The sequence below is a fragment of the Haliaeetus leucocephalus genome, unplaced genomic scaffold (assembly GCF_000737465.1).
Source record: "Haliaeetus leucocephalus isolate CR32 unplaced genomic scaffold, Haliaeetus_leucocephalus-4.0 Scaffold696, whole genome shotgun sequence".
Lineage (NCBI taxonomy): Eukaryota > Metazoa > Chordata > Aves > Accipitriformes > Accipitridae > Haliaeetus > Haliaeetus leucocephalus.
Window position 1 is genome coordinate 5392372 of NW_010973132.1, and position 15020 is coordinate 5407391.

Consider the following 15020-nt stretch of genomic DNA (forward strand, 5'->3'; position numbering starts at 1 on the left):
GGGATGCTCGGATGGAGCCAGGTGGGATGCTCAGACAGAGCCGGGTGGGATGCTCGGACAGGCTCCCCTGCACAGCAGTGCAGGTGTGCGGGCAGGCCAGCCGGTGGCTTCGCCAGGCAGGGGAATGGCCGCATATGCCTGGCATATGTTTGCCCTGGCCTCGTTCACAGCCAGCGCTCTGCTTCCCTACCTGCTTTCCACCCCTCTGTGCACAGCGGGGCCTCCTCCGCCCGAGGAGGAACCAGGTCACCACCGCTAACTTTGAATCTGCAGATCAAAGCGGCACAATCTGGGCCAGCCCTGGGACTGGCCTGCAGCTGGGCTGGAGCGGCTGTGCCAAGAAGAGGTAGAAGAAAAGCAGACAGATGCCTGGGGCATCAAACCTGCTCCAGTAGGATGGTCTTCATGTGGAGCATGTGCTCAGCCGGGATAACGTTAGGACTTTCCTGCTGGTGCTTTTTGCACCCGCTGAAAATCCTCATGGGGTTGTTGATTCTGGGGGAGGGGTTAAAATCCGATTGCTGCTTTGGGTAGGGCTAGTCTGGCCAGCTTGCAGATGGCCCATGCCGGTGGCATTGCCGGGGCTGCGGGGCAGGGCACTAAACCCTACACCAGCTCATATGGGGAGGACGTGCCCGGGCACCGTGGTGCACGGCCAGACCCTTAGCTGCCCACTCGTACCACAGGGCTGGCCGTGGTGGGGAGTTGCGGGAGACCAGCGGGAGGCTGCCTACACGGTGGGGAGGGGGAAAACTGAAGCAGGAGAGCCTGAAATGACTTTTCGAGCACAAGCAAGAAGGTCAGCTCAGAGCAGAAACCACAGACCCTCGTCCCTGCCTCTCCCTGTAGCAGCTTCTAGCTGCGCTGACGCAGGCTGCAAATGCCCACCTCTCTCTTGTCCCCCCCAAAAACCAGCCTGCCGTCCCACCCCGTGCCGGGCTCGCCCCACTATCCTCCAAAGACGTGAGCTTCCCACCCGGCATCTGGTTCCCCCAGCTGCCTGCCAAGCAGTGGAGCTGCCCCACGGCCAGGTGCAGGCAGGGCCAAGTTGTTCATTAGCCATTGCCCCCGCCCCCGGCTCCCCTCCACGAGTCACCGTGTAAAACTCGAAGCAGAACCGAGCGGCTCTAGGACTGCTCCTTTCATGCACTGGCGTGACCTGCACAACCCAGCCCCTGGTGATTGCCTGCATCTCTCAGTGCCTTCAAAGCGGCTCTTGATTGATGTGTTTCCCTGACTCACAAGCTTCAAGAGGCTTTGAAGACACTGGGCCAGGCTCTGATCTCTCTTAGGCTGATGCAAATCAGGAGCAATGGTGCTGACAACAGTGCAATAATCCACACTGATGTCAAGCCAGTAAAAATAAGAGCAGAAACAGAGTTTTGGTCTTTCGTCTGCCTCGAAGGGATCTGAGCAGCACTGTGAAGCAGAGAGCTGCAAACCCTGCAAAGAAAACTCGGTGTAAAGCAAAGGACACGCAGTGCCGTCGAAGGGCACTTGTCCTTTCCTGCAGTTAAGGAGGGAAGAGGTGTCAGCTTTTTACTTTTTGTCACAGTTAAGAAAAATAAGACTGAGAGTTCAGTGAGAAATGCAAGCTCTTAGCCAATGGCATCGTCATAGCCAGAATTAGGCTTGGGGAAAGCCCCAGCGCTGATGGTTTCAGCCTGGCAGCAGCACACACGGACGTATTCGCACTTCTCGCCTGGGACCGGCTGACGGCAAAAGAGCCGCGGGCAGCGCCTGGGTAACGCTGATTTGGGGGTGTGAGGGAGATGGGCTATCCCAGGGCAAACCAGACCGTGGGAGGCAAGAGCTGCGACCGTCCCCAGACAGGCAGGACACCAAAAGATGGGCATTGCCTTTTGCCTGGGGTGCTGGTCCCAGATCCCCCCAGGGATGGGGGGCAGGACCGCTGCTCCCCTGCAGGGCTTGCGTGCGGAGCAGCACCCCGTCCCCGTCCCACGCACAACCACCCACCCGGTGAAGCCCCGCTTGCCGGTGGGCTCCCTGGGGGGCTGCCAGGCTCCCAGCCACTGCCAGCAGCTCCCCTTGTTCACAGTTGTGTCCCCCCCCTCTCCCCGGTCCCCCTCTCCCCAGGTGTGGTTTCAGAACCGGCGAGCGAAATGGCGCAAGCGGGAGCGGTTCGGTCAGATGCAGCAGGTCCGGACTCACTTCTCCACCGCCTACGAGCTGCCCTTGCTCACCCGTGCTGAGAACTATGCCCAGGTGAGCGCATCCCACCCCCCCCAACTCTGGTCCGTCTGTCCCAGTGCCTACTGGACACACCACCTCTGCTCCCAGTCCCCCCCACTCCCCTCCCCAAGCAACGCTTCGCTTCTCGGGTTCATCCAGCTGCAAGGCTGCAAGATCGCTGGGGCTGTATTTCCAAGCACTGAAGGGCCAGGAGTTATTTAGCCGGGTGTCCTGCCTGGCTGCCTCGTGTCCTGGCCCGGAGCAGCCATCCCGAAAGCGGGCACCAAGCCCAGCGTTGCGTGACACGGTGCAGTCGCCCTGCTCAGCCCATCCTATTGCACTGTCCTTCTCCCATCATATGTGCTACTGCTCACTAACTGGTTTGGAAAAGCTCCAAAAGGCTGTTTCACGCCTAAAAACCGGCAGTTCCCAGGAAGGCTTCTTGTTGCCGTGCCTAGGTTTCCATGCCCTTTTTTTAGGCGGTTGGACAAAAGTATTTTTTCCCCTGGCAAATTCCCACAGCTGTCTCCCAGCAATGGGCTGCGGTACCCGCAGCACACTCGGTGACGTCTGGGGATGCTTCCCAAGGGACTTGTGGGTTTCTGCTCCAAAGGAAGGGTGGGAGCAGCCTTGTTGAGGTATCTGGGGCTGCTGCCGGGGCCCGTTGAAACCATTCCTGCCCTGGCCCGGGAGGCAGGTGACACGGCTGCCTCCCTGCCTTAGGTTCTTGTCCTGGGAAACTTGTCACCATGGCTCGAGGGCCCCGCAAAGCACTCCCTCCGTCCTGCCAACTCCTCTTCCCGCCACCCAGAATTTTCTCGAGGGCGCAGTTCCGCAGGGGTGATGCTCTGAACCCGACTTGTCCTCGCGGATCTGTTGGGAGTCCTTCCCTCCCTCCCCAGCCAGCCAGCCAGCCTCTCTCCCGCTTGGCATCTCCCCCCCGAACCGAACAAGAAGTCCTTATGAAACAGCTGAGAGATGCCAAAGCAGCTTTTCAAGCAGAGGACACTCTCAGCAGCCTTTTCAGCACTCCCTTCTCTTGCCTTTGTAACTTAGACTGCTCCCTCCCTCCATACTGCCCTCGTCTCCCAAGCCCTAGAGATCAAAAAAATGAAAAGCAATTTGCAAGAGGTAAGAGATCAGAGAGGGCCCAAGGGTGAGCGGTGGGATGAAGGGCCCTTTGCTCTCTCGCTCCGGCCAGCTGCTTGCCTCCTCCTCCTCACTTTCATCCTGCGTGCCCCTGTCCCCCCGCTCCGCCGCAGCACACCTACTCCTGTTGGCAAATGCTCAGCCCCCCTCTCTTCTTCTGCAATATCTTTTTGAGTGATGCTTCAGGAGCCCAGACGGCCGCTCGAGGGTGAGAGGCAGGGAAACTGCCCGTGCTGGGGGCTGAAGGCAGCTCACCTCCGACGGGCACAAAAAAGCTCTCGCTTAGGCAAAGCTGCCCCGAGCTGGGGCAGGAGGGTGGATGGGCATTCTCGCGGCATCCCTTTCTGCCTGTTCCCTCTGTCGTGGGTAGCCCCACGGAAACACCGTGGACGGCGCCGGGTTTTCTGTGCCCAGAGCATCCCTGCTCCACAAAGCGCTCGCGGGGCAAAAAAAAAAATGAAAGAGAAAAGGCTGGGAGGGGGAACAGATGAACAGAGAGACACTGTGGCAGAGGAGGTCCTGTTCCCTGGGCATTAGTCTCCCGCGCTCCCTGCCCCTCTCCAGGCTGGCACACAGATTTTGGAGCAGATCTGCTGGCTCCGGGGGCCAGCATATCGCATCCCCTCGCACGCAGGGCAGGCCAGCCGCCGGCCACATCCCGCATGGAGCAGCCCTGACGCTTCTTTTCCCACCCCCTCCTCCCTCCAGATCCAGAACCCCTCCTGGATCGGCAACAACGGAGCCGCCTCCCCCGTGCCCGCCTGCGTCGTCCCCTGCGAGACGGTGCCCTCCTGCATGTCCCCCCATGCTCATCCCCACGCGGCCGGCGGCGTCTCCGAGTTTCTCGGCGTCTCCGGTCCCGGCAGCCACGTGGGACAGACTCACATGGGCGGCCTCTTCGGCACGGCCGGGATGAGCCCCGGCCTCAACGGCTACGAGCTGAACAGCGAGCCGGACCGCAAGACCTCCAGCATCGCTGCCCTGAGGATGAAAGCGAAGGAGCACAGCGCCGCTATCTCCTGGGCCACATGACATGGGTTTCCAGCCCAGCGCCCGCGAGAAACGGAGAGAGCACACGGGGACAGCTGAATAAATCCATCCGCTTGGACTCCAGACAGCAGTTGCCTCCTCGGGGATCTGAATGCAGCACTTTTAGCTACCCTAGGCGTATAAAGTACATATGTTAACGTAAGTGGAGTGTTTCCAGCGCGAACGCGGCAGCTTCTGGCTTCGTCGGAGCAGGTGGGGAGAGGGAGACTGTGGAGCAGCACCTCTTCCAGTGAGATCTGGGATGGGATGCGTCCCCTCTCGCTGCCGCCTCCCCAATAACCTGGGCATTTTTTTCTCCCCGCTCCTTTTTCTGACACCAGATCTGCCTTTCCAAAGAGCAAGAGCCCGCTGGCATTTCAGTGGTTTCTCCCATCCCACCCCCCAATTTGTCGACAGTGTTGCTCAGATCTGTTCTGCCCTGGGCAGGGGACTGGATGGGGACTCTGGCACCAGCAAAGAGCCACCTCTCAGGCTGCTCCCGTCCTCTTAGCAGGAGCCATGACTTCCCACAGCTGAGTGGGGAACAGGGCTGGGAAGATACCCGAGGCTAGAAAGAAGGCAAACATTAGCCCACCTCCTTTTACCCTCCTTCCTCCCCGTCTTGCTGTCTGAGATGAAGCCCAGAGCCGTAGATGCCCGTGAAGGGAATGCCTCTCTTCCCAACACAGCACGGTTGGGAGTCTTTGCCAGCCCTCCGGTCGCCCAGCCGGAGATAACACCCCAGCAGACGATAGCTTCCCAGCACAGCTCGCTTTGCCGTGGTCAACGTTGAGGCTCAGGCGCGTGGTGGGGCAGCAAAAGGTTTCACCTGGCTTTCGCTGGGTCGGGAATTACTATCCACAATTTAGAGCCAGCAGTTACAGGAGGGGAGCGCAGTTGCCGTGTAAATCCACAGGCCCTCAGAGAGACGGCTCTGAGAAACAGCTCAAAGCGCCAGCACGCAGCCACGGTTGCGTGAGGCCACCAAATTCCCCAGACACCTCGTCTCGGGGTGAGAAACGTGCAATGACAGCCTCTCCCTGCAGCCCTCCGCCCCGGGACCCCGCTCCACGCAGCCACTGGGGGCATCTCCGCGCAGGGGGATGGCCCGGGGAGCAGGCTGGGAAGGAACCCAAGGCTGGACGAGGCGATGCTGCCCCATCTCCAGCCATCTCGGATCCTCTTCGCCTTGCAGAGGAGGCAAGAGACACCAGAATTTGCCTGGTTTGTCTGAGCCCACGTGCCTCCCCGCTTCTCCCTCCCAGCGCTCTTACCTGCAGAGCGCTAACTGTTAAGTAAGGTCTCCTTCGCAAGGCTAAATCTTTTACAAGCTTTTCAATGGTCTCGTAGCGCTAGGAATAATTTTTGAACATCCTTTTACCCCACTGAATTATCACCAAGGAGAAGCTGAAGGTCGGCTGGGCGCTATCACCCACACGGCGTGGCTATTGCAGGCTGAGCTTGAGCTGGGACAGATTCTCTAAGATTCGCAAGGGAACTACAGGATTTTACTCCCATAAAAATTAGTGTGCCACCCTGCCCTCCCTCCTCATGCTCAGCGTTCGGGGATCTTGTAGTTCAGGGTCCAGGAGCATTTAGAGGTCTTGGAAAAGGCTCCAAATAAGCTACAACCAAATGTCAGGTTTCAGGTTAACAAGACACACAAGTATTTTCTATAGTGCCTAGACTGCCATATGCTACCTGAACGATACACCATTGCTAGATCAAATGTAGTATATATTTATTGGAATACGAAAAGACCAGTAGCACTGTCTTTTCTCTCCTCAGAAACGCTAAGAGATGCCTTCCTTGGTACTCACAGGGAACCAGCACGCATTTAACCACACCGTGCGTACGACCAGGGCCTCCCCCATCACAAGCAGCCAGGACTTCTGTCCCAGCCTAAACATTCAGCCAAGCCATCGGGCACGATGGCCTAGGTGCTAAAAGCGATGCCGATGGCTGAACCAGTCGGGATCACGCCGACCAGTCGGAGGCGGACATCACCCCCGCCGGGTGCCCCAGAAGCCACGGGGAGGGCCGTAGCTATCGAAGAGCTTAGCTGCATTCCCTACTGAAGTTAAAGGGTAGCTTTTCCTCACGGACTTCCACGGGGCCAGGATTTCACCCAAGCTGTTTTAACAGCCCAGAGGATTAAGTGCCGTATCCCTTGTCTTGTTAGAGAGGAGAGTCTCCTGGCTCAGACTTGGCATTTAGAGAGCCCCCGCTTTCTCTCACCTTCAAATCCACGTGCAAAGCACACGTTGGACTCGCTCAACCTATTTTAAACGCCGCTGGCCCTAAGCCTTGCCTGAAAGCATCACGAGGTGAGGCAGGGGGGGATGTTGTTCCCCGGAGCACCCCCATCGCTCGCTGGGCTCTGCCTCCCCTCTTCGGGTGCTGCCGCCGTACCGGCACGGCCCCTCGCGCCCACGCCTGTGGGTCACGCTGGAAGGTGCTCCCCTCGGAAGCCTCCGAAAGCAGCTGTTTGGGCAATTTTGAAGCTACGTGCATCTGTATTTACACACATTTTTTTAAATTAATTTAAAAGTTTTTTTTAAACTAGCTGTTAAATTAACAAGAAACTGTATAAATATATATATACTTTTTTTTTATATATATATATATATGTACCTTAATCTAGCCAACCTGCGGCTACTGCATTTCTTAAGGGTCACAGGGTCAGTGCTGTTCCTGCAATCTCGAGTTACCATGATGATGCCTTTTTTAATTATTATTATTATTATTATTATTATTTTAATACCTTTCAACTCTATTTATGACTTTCTTCTCTATTTATTTCTTATTTAGTATTTCACTCCTGTCCATACGTTGAGTTGCGATTCCCTGGCTCGGACTTACCTTCGAAGCTGCAAGCTTCGTCATCCCCGGCCACCACCAAAATGTCTCACAAGCCCCAGCCACCCCAAAACCCGCCATACCGCTGGTGGCATCCTCTGTGGGTGCAGCACCCAGCTGCCCTCTCCGGCCTCACCGAGATAGCAAAACGTTTCTCCCAAGCAGTCCTGGCCGTGCAGCGGGTACCCTACAAGGGAGCTGCGTTACGTTGCCCAGACCCATCCCAGAGCTTTGAGACCAGGAGGATGTAAATAGCGAGAGCAGGATGGGTTCCCGGCCCCGGTTTAAAAGCGGTCGGGTACCACTCGGAGGCACTTCTTCGCCTACGAGCTGTAGTTAGCGCTTTGGTAACAACTGCAAACCAGTAGTGAACCAGGTTGGGGCTTGCTGGGTCCTAACTTTTCAGAGCTGCTGTGCCCGAATGAGCTTACGGAGAGGGGCTCCGACTGCCTTCTCTTGAACACGCTACTCCGTTCAGGTCTCGCTGCCCCAGCACCTAACTGGGCAGATCCCGCAGGGAAAAGGACCGACAGCAAGGTGAAGGAGAACCAGCCTCCCTTCTCCTCTAGAGCCCACGGCAGCGCGCATCCCGGCCGGAGCGCGTATCCCTGCCGCAACGTGCCTGGCCTGAGCCGGGAACGCGGGCAGGGCGTTAGGGGAAGACGCCGCGTCACCCGTGATGTCGCAGAGCTGCGGCACGTGTCGCTTTACCTGCCACGGGGACGCGGTGCCAAGCCGGGCTGGGTTTCTCCGGCGGTGGAGGTGCGTTTCCCCGATTCCCGGAGTACACCCGGACCGGGCAGCGTGTTGTAAAACGCTCTCCAAACAAACAAAGGCAAAAAGGTGGTTTCCCGGGAAAGGTTTGAAAAATAATCAAGCGGAGGCAGAGCCCCGTGTTTATTTTGCTGCTCTGACTGACACGGCAAAAAGCAAACAGACCCAAGGAGAAATTAAACCCAAATGGGAAGGAGGGGCGGAATCAGATGGAAAGTCATTCAGCCCTTCGCAGCTTCCCAAAGGGAGCTGGGAGGAGGCGACGGAGCGGCCTTGCACCCCCTTAACTCTTTGCTGGTAACATGGTTCCCCATTCCCCCCACATAGCTAGGTAGGTAGGTAGAGCTAGGACTTTTATACTACTGATTTTGAAGGACAGTTTTCAATGTATAATAATATATCGGTTTAGGTGTGCAGTGTTTGAAAGAGAGACTGGGAGAAAGAAAGAAAACAAACCTCAATCAATATTATTGGGTTTTTTTGTTGTAAAATATTGTAACCTTGTATAAACGCAAACTTTTTTTTTTTCTTTAGCTTAACAGCCTGGGGTAGAACATATTAAAAAAAAATTAAAAAGTTTTTAAAAAGTTCAGGAAAAAAAAGAATAAAAAAAAATCATTAAAAATGTTGCCATGTGAGGTTTGTGCCATGCAATGTTATTGCCTATGCAGCCATGTATTACTAGTTCATTACAGTGGAATATTAAAAAAGAACAAACAGTCTTGCAGCTTGGTTCTTTTAACTTTTTCTGAAGTAAGTTATTGCACTTGCAGCTTTTTTTTTTTTTTTCTTTTTTTTTGGGGGGGGAGGGGGAGTTTAAGGGGGGCTGCAATTTCTGGGCACCAATTTTTATTTTTCCAGTTTTTGAAAGGAGTGGCATCGCTGGGAAGGACCCTGCTTCCCAGCCGCCCTGGCCGAGGGGGCACAAACACTGTTGTTGTTGTTTTGGTTTGCAATAAACTCCTTCTCTTCTCTCCTCTCAACTGCAATCTGGCTGGTTTGTTCCTGACTCATGACAGATGAAATGTGATCAGAGGGGCCTCCAAAATCTCACGTTAATTGAAGTTGGCAAAAAATACTAACAGTGCCCTTTTGAACTGCTGACGCAGTGCAGAATGGATTAGCCGGGGGTAGATTAACAACAGGTGGCAGCTCACGGGCCGCTGCCTCTCCCAGTACAAAGAGATGGTTAACAGCCAGCGGCCAGGCGCGGGAACGTCCTGCCAGCCAGCTCCCGGCTAACGAGGGCCTCTCTGCCTCCGAGAGCGCGGTTCGGCATCGCTCGGCATCACCAACCAGCGCAGAGGGCACCGTGGCCGCAGGGAAGAGAGGAGGATGGTTGCCCTTGCTTACCACGCCAGAGCTGCTGCTTCTGGCAGAGCTTAAGCCTTGCAGGGCTCCTGTGGGTCTCCCAGCCCTTCCCAAGCGGTCCGTAACAAGGCAGCAGGTAATCCATCACGGCTGACACAAGGAGAAGTGACTTGGCAACAAGATGCCATGGAGCCGGGGAGCTTCAGCCACCCGGCTACGGCATCACCGCTTTTACATGGCACGGTTACGCTCGGGGCACTGCGGCGCAAGATCTCCCGAAGTCCAAAGAGAAGACACCCGGAGCTGGCAGTGGGGGGACCTTCCCCCCTGAAAACACTCCTTTCTCCCACATTCCCGCAGGTCCAGCCACGCTCCCTCCCCTCCCAGCTCAGCTTCAGCAGAGGTCTCCAAGCGTCAGCCACCCTCTCCTCCGCCGCGGCTCTGCCAGAGGTGCCTGCCGGCAGCCAGACGCTGCTCGCTGGGGCTGCAGGGCGGGCTGAGCCCTCTGGGCTTCACTTCTCTCCACACCAAGGGGGGGGGGGCTTGTCTTGACCCCACGGGTTCCCAGGGCACATCTCTTGCCCCATCGCAACATAGGGAAAATTGGGTTCTGGGAGGGCCCTTTCTGCTGCTTTCGCACCGTCAATCAACTCAGCTGTGACCCCAGTTCCTTCAGACTCCACGGACCCACCAGCACCGGCACCAGTAAGAGCCCAAGGCCCTGCACCCAGATTCTGGGTGAACTGGAAAGTGCCCTTTGTGTTTAGGGAGAGCTGAGAAGGTGCCCAGCAGCTGTCAACAACCCACCAAGACCCACAGAGCCCTTCTGGCCTTTCCATCAGTTGGCTGGGAGCATCAGCTAGGTTCAGATGGAGCATGGCTGTTTTCCATCTCGCAAAGAAATGGATAATGCAGGTGCTGTTGCAAGCTTATCCATTCCTCTCACTTGTAGGAGAAAAATTCCTTCCCTCCCCAAGCACTCAAAGCCAGACTCTCCAGATGTTGGCAGAATTCAGACTGTTGAGAGCCTAAAGCCAGTTTCAGCAACATCCTGGTTGCATGGGTTTACATCAGAAATTGCTCCTGGCCTGAAAGTTGCCAAAGAGCTAAAAGGTCTCTCCATAAACTCTAGATAGTGGCAGGACCCAGATTAGAAACGTGCATTCTTTTCTTGAAGCTGCACTTTCCTACTGGCATTACAGGAGTTTAAAACACATTGAAAAATTTCTCTCTGGGAGATGTGGCTACAGTACCTAGGTTAACGCGTTCCTTCTCTGCTGGAGAATATGACTTTGAGGCAGGGCAAAGTTCGGGCAGTTTTAATGAAAAACAATTTTTTCTTCCTGTAAACTAAAGAGATTTGTCTTTTTTTCTTCCTCTTTTTAAAAGCAAGTTATTAACCTTTAAGCAGATGGATGTACAATAACCCTTCTCATTGGCAAGGAAGGTAAAAGCCATGCAAGGTGCATCTACTTACGGCCAGCTGGAGCCCACATGTAAAGGTGTTGCATTTAATCTGAGACAAACAAGTGTTTATTATTTGTGAAAGGATCTTCCACTTTCTCTTGCTTTTCAGTTCGTAACTTACTCATGGGGCAAAGACAGATGCTCCAAGTTAGCAATCTGCTCCTTTTGCTGTAGCCTTGCTGAATTCCTGGATCTCATTTTACGGTCCTTTCTGCTTCAGACCTTTTCCCCTCCCTGTTTGTATGAAGCGTGGCAAAGGCAGTATTGTTCCTGTCAGTCCTCAGCTGAAGGCACCCAGCACTAACTGTGCCTGGCACCCAGCCGAGACCTGGCCCTCCCTTTGAAAGAAAGGTTTCACAAGAGAAGGACCCCTAAGTTTTCAAACGGCCAGTCCAGTGTTTGTATGAGTGTATGTATGGCTATACGGACACGCAGAAGGGAATACAGAGCCTTTGGCCTGAAAACCTCAGGTATCTTTCCAAGGGACTATGGGCTTATCTACTGGACGAACAGGAGATTTTCACGCTGGGCAAGTGGATATCCCTAAGTGGCACTTTTCAGTCAGTCCCAAACTTTGGGTTTTAGTTTTACAGGTTCCCATTGCTGCACAGAATGGGGGTGGGAGGCAGAAGAGATAAGCTTCATCCTTAAAAGCACAGGGTGCAACAGCAACCACACCTCTCAATCACACACGAAAAACCTCATGCGGGTCTGTGTATTCCAAGTTCTTCACACCTTTGTTGGTCAAATGGTGCAGCTTTCACCTTTTTCCAGTTCCCCACCAACTAAAATTTCGGTTAAAAATCCAATAGATGTGACTTAATTATTAAGCTGGTATTTTCTTTTTCTTACGACTCTGTAGAAGTAGTCACAACATGGATTATTTCTCTTTACAGACACCTGGTTCTCCCCTTGCCCACCTTACCTGTTGTCTTCCCCCCTGCATACGGTCTGGTACTGAGCACCGATTCAAGTTCAGAGATGTAACAAAATCATGACCAAGTTGCATTGATCTCAGTCCACAGTCACTGCAGGGTTGTCATGCTTGTCTGGAGCAGGAACACTTCCTATTTATGCAAGTAAACAGGCATTTAGAGTGAGTAAAGGAAAGTTGAAGGAGAATTACTGGATCCTTTTCCAGACAAATGAAGACAGCAAACAGGCAACCTTGCAGGGAGAACCTTTGAGCTGCACTGTTTTCAGTCGGAAAACTCCCTGCGTGCTGCTAGCTCCATGCCACTCCACTTAATTGCTTCAATTGTCGCTGTTATCCTTTAATGGGAAACATAACTCCCTTTCAAAGCAACCACAAGAAGCTGCAGACAGGGGAATCCTGAAGATCAGTAGAGGTGGGACTGCATTACAGCCATTTCCATCAGGCTGAAATTACACAGAGTTCATCAGGAATGTCACTAAATGGCTTCAAGCCAGGGCAGGCTGAATCATGCTGACACTGAAAGTCAAGGCTAACGGTCCTCTACATTGGTATTGAGCTACCCAAAGCTCCAAACAAACAATAGTTCAGACAAAAGCACGGCTGTTCTGCTAAAACACAGCCTTGGGATACTGGCGTTCAATGCTGGTTTTACGCACCCAACTCCTAATGCCTTGGGTATATGACAGCTTCTCCTCATTTCCTTATGTGCAGTTACAGGTAAGAGGCTGATCGTACCCAAGCTCAATTTATCGTGCTCAGATACAGCAGCGGCAGGCATCATAAAAAGAACTTACACCATCCTACATGCACTCCCAACAGCATGAGATACAGCTGAAGGATCCACGACTCAACAGTAAAGCAAAAGTGTTCTAGCTGATTTTTCTGCTAAGCAAATGTCACCTCTGTCTACATACCAATGTTAGCAAGAGGTTTAAAGTGACTACCTGCTCATGGGATAACTTTCAGATCCTACAGAAAGATGCAAAGAATACTGTGTTCAGAGTTTTCTGGCAGTTCTTGACAGAAATTTTTTTTTCCAGACTAAAAATTAAAAAGAAAACACAATATAGGTGGAACACTTGCCTAGGATTTGCTCAGCTCTTCCCAGCTCTTCAGGATCAGACTAAAGTTAGCAATTGGACCAATTGGATGCTCGCTTTCTAGCATATATTTAATCTAACACAACTTTGCAGAATGTTTTTTTTCTTGCTTTAAGTACACGGAGGAGACTACCCATGATTGCAAGAAGTACCTGTAGTTTACATTTCAGTTTACAAAATAACATACTTTGCAGCAGTCCTAGTAAAATTTTAAAACGCAAGTCTTTAAGAATGATCAAAAAAATTCATACTCACCGTCTGATCTCTGGCTAGGGCATTTAGAATGCATTTTCTCATCAGCACCGTCACTTCTAGTTTTTCTTTCCCGTTATTGTGCTGTAGCCCTGTTACGACAGCAGCTTCCATGTGAAAGGATTGGACAGAAGATTTATGCAGCACCAATTAACTATTCTGAGATCTTTCCTGATCAAAAGATGCTCTACTTGTGAGAAGTACCCAGGGTACCAGACATTCATTATGGAGGACATTCATGCCAAATCTCAAAGGTATTTTTAACATCAAAATTGCCCACCTAAATCCATTTTCATGTGTCTCAGTGTAGCATTTTTCCAGAGTGCTCAACGCTCACCAACACAGCCTAAAAGCAAAATGAGTCAGAAGTACTGAGCATCACTTAAATCCCAGCTTGCAATTATTTTGGTATCTGTGTCTCCAAGGCCCTTGAGTTTAAAAGGCCCTTGAACTGATAATTGACAGGGATAAACGAGTTGCTGCAGTAAAGCATATTTGAACCGCACCGGCAGAAGCATCATGGATGGCAGCAGGTTCAAAATCAGGAGCTGGAGATGGTGAGAGAGAGTAATTCAGAACATTAGGGCTTGAATTGGCACATCCTGTAATGAGAGAGTGGAGCCGTGAGGAAGGAAAGAGTCAACACATTGTAGGGAGAGTTGGTGATGCTAAAAACGTATCCTTAAGACTCACCATGACTGGCAGGGCAAACACTGCGGCACATCACACTCCTTGCTGTGCACAAGTAGCAAGGTGCGCCAGGCACACACACTGCCTTTTTGCCGCATGCTCTGCGGGGACAGTGCTGCAACGCTTCTGGAAACAAAAGAGCTGCCACCGCACTGGATTCCACAATCTCAGTGACTCAGCCAAAGCTCTTTTCTCAGAAGCACAATTCTTTAACATTTGCTGTCTCTCTTCACAAAAAGAGAAAAGGATCTGTTCCCTATTTCTCCAAGATGAATGCTACTGTCAAATCTTGGCGGAAAATTAGAGTAACAACTACTCTCCCCAAAAAGGTGACTGGGATGAATTCGTGCAGAGAAAACTTCTACTTCAAAGACAACCATCCAACTCCAGTTACAGGAAAGACAAAATATTGACAGATCTTTCTAAAATACACTGTGGATATTCAAGTTTAACACAGATTTATGTAGCAAAACAGCCTGTCACTGCAATCCTCCCTTCTAAATGCATTCATGTTTCCTTGTGCTGCTCCAGAAGTGAAATACAACAAACTCTCCTTGGATTTACTTTTTAATATACCAACATTAATTTTTTTTTTAATAACATATATACAATGAAAAGTTAAAAATGATCTTAAAGATTGACAACAAACCCATTCCAAATCAGACGTACACATACATCTTACCCTTACAGATTTTGCATCAAGAACATCACAGTTATAAACGTAGAGGGGAAGTAGGCCATTTTACAAATATTTTTACAGTCAACTGCCCAATTTTCTCCACGGCACAAATCAGAGACAAGTCACCACCTAAATGAGGTGGCCCTATAAAAGCAACTAAAATACCAAAGGGCAAAACATGGTTGATAGGGGTCACTGGGCATTCTGTGGAAGGGCAATCCACTCAGATGTTTTAGGATGCAGGTACACAGACCTGTTGCTTTTTTACTGACCTGAGACTACAGATGAGTTTAGGAGGGTTGGTTAGGTAGCCCCCAGCTAAAACCATTCCACCAACTATTTCAAATCCTCCGTGTCTCTTAACACTCTGTGCAAATGTGCACTTTTTACTGGCTTACTGAGAAAGAACCGAGAAGTCACAGCAGCTTCACAAGTCTGCATAAGAAAGATGTTGTAACTCAGTTAAACTGCTAAGGCCTGCCAAGCTGAGACCAGCCCCAAAAGAACAGCCAAAACTGAAGTGACTACTGCACTGTCACAGCTACTCTTTCAAGGCAAAATTCTCAGGGGAAATACGCCA

At 52.1% G+C, this 15020-nt stretch overlaps 2 protein-coding genes across 2 annotated transcripts in view; one reads left to right on the forward strand and one right to left on the reverse strand.

The window, feature by feature from the left end:
• The window catches only part of ALX4 (ALX homeobox 4), a 38334-nt gene extending 33953 nt beyond the window's left edge, over positions 1-4381 (forward strand). The window contains exons 3-4 of the mRNA XM_010580171.1: positions 2098-2226; positions 4051-4381. Of these exons, the coding sequence (XP_010578473.1) occupies positions 2098-2226; positions 4051-4374 (453 nt within the window). The 3' untranslated portion in view covers positions 4375-4381. The remainder of the gene's footprint in view (positions 1-2097; positions 2227-4050) is intronic.
• Positions 4382-13100: 8719 nt separating this feature from the next.
• Positions 13101-15020, reverse strand: part of EXT2 (exostosin glycosyltransferase 2) — an 81430-nt gene continuing 79510 nt past the window's right edge. The window contains exon 14 of the mRNA XM_010580174.1: positions 13101-13163. Coding sequence (XP_010578476.1) covers positions 13148-13163 — 16 coding nt within the window. The 3' untranslated portion in view covers positions 13101-13147. The remainder of the gene's footprint in view (positions 13164-15020) is intronic.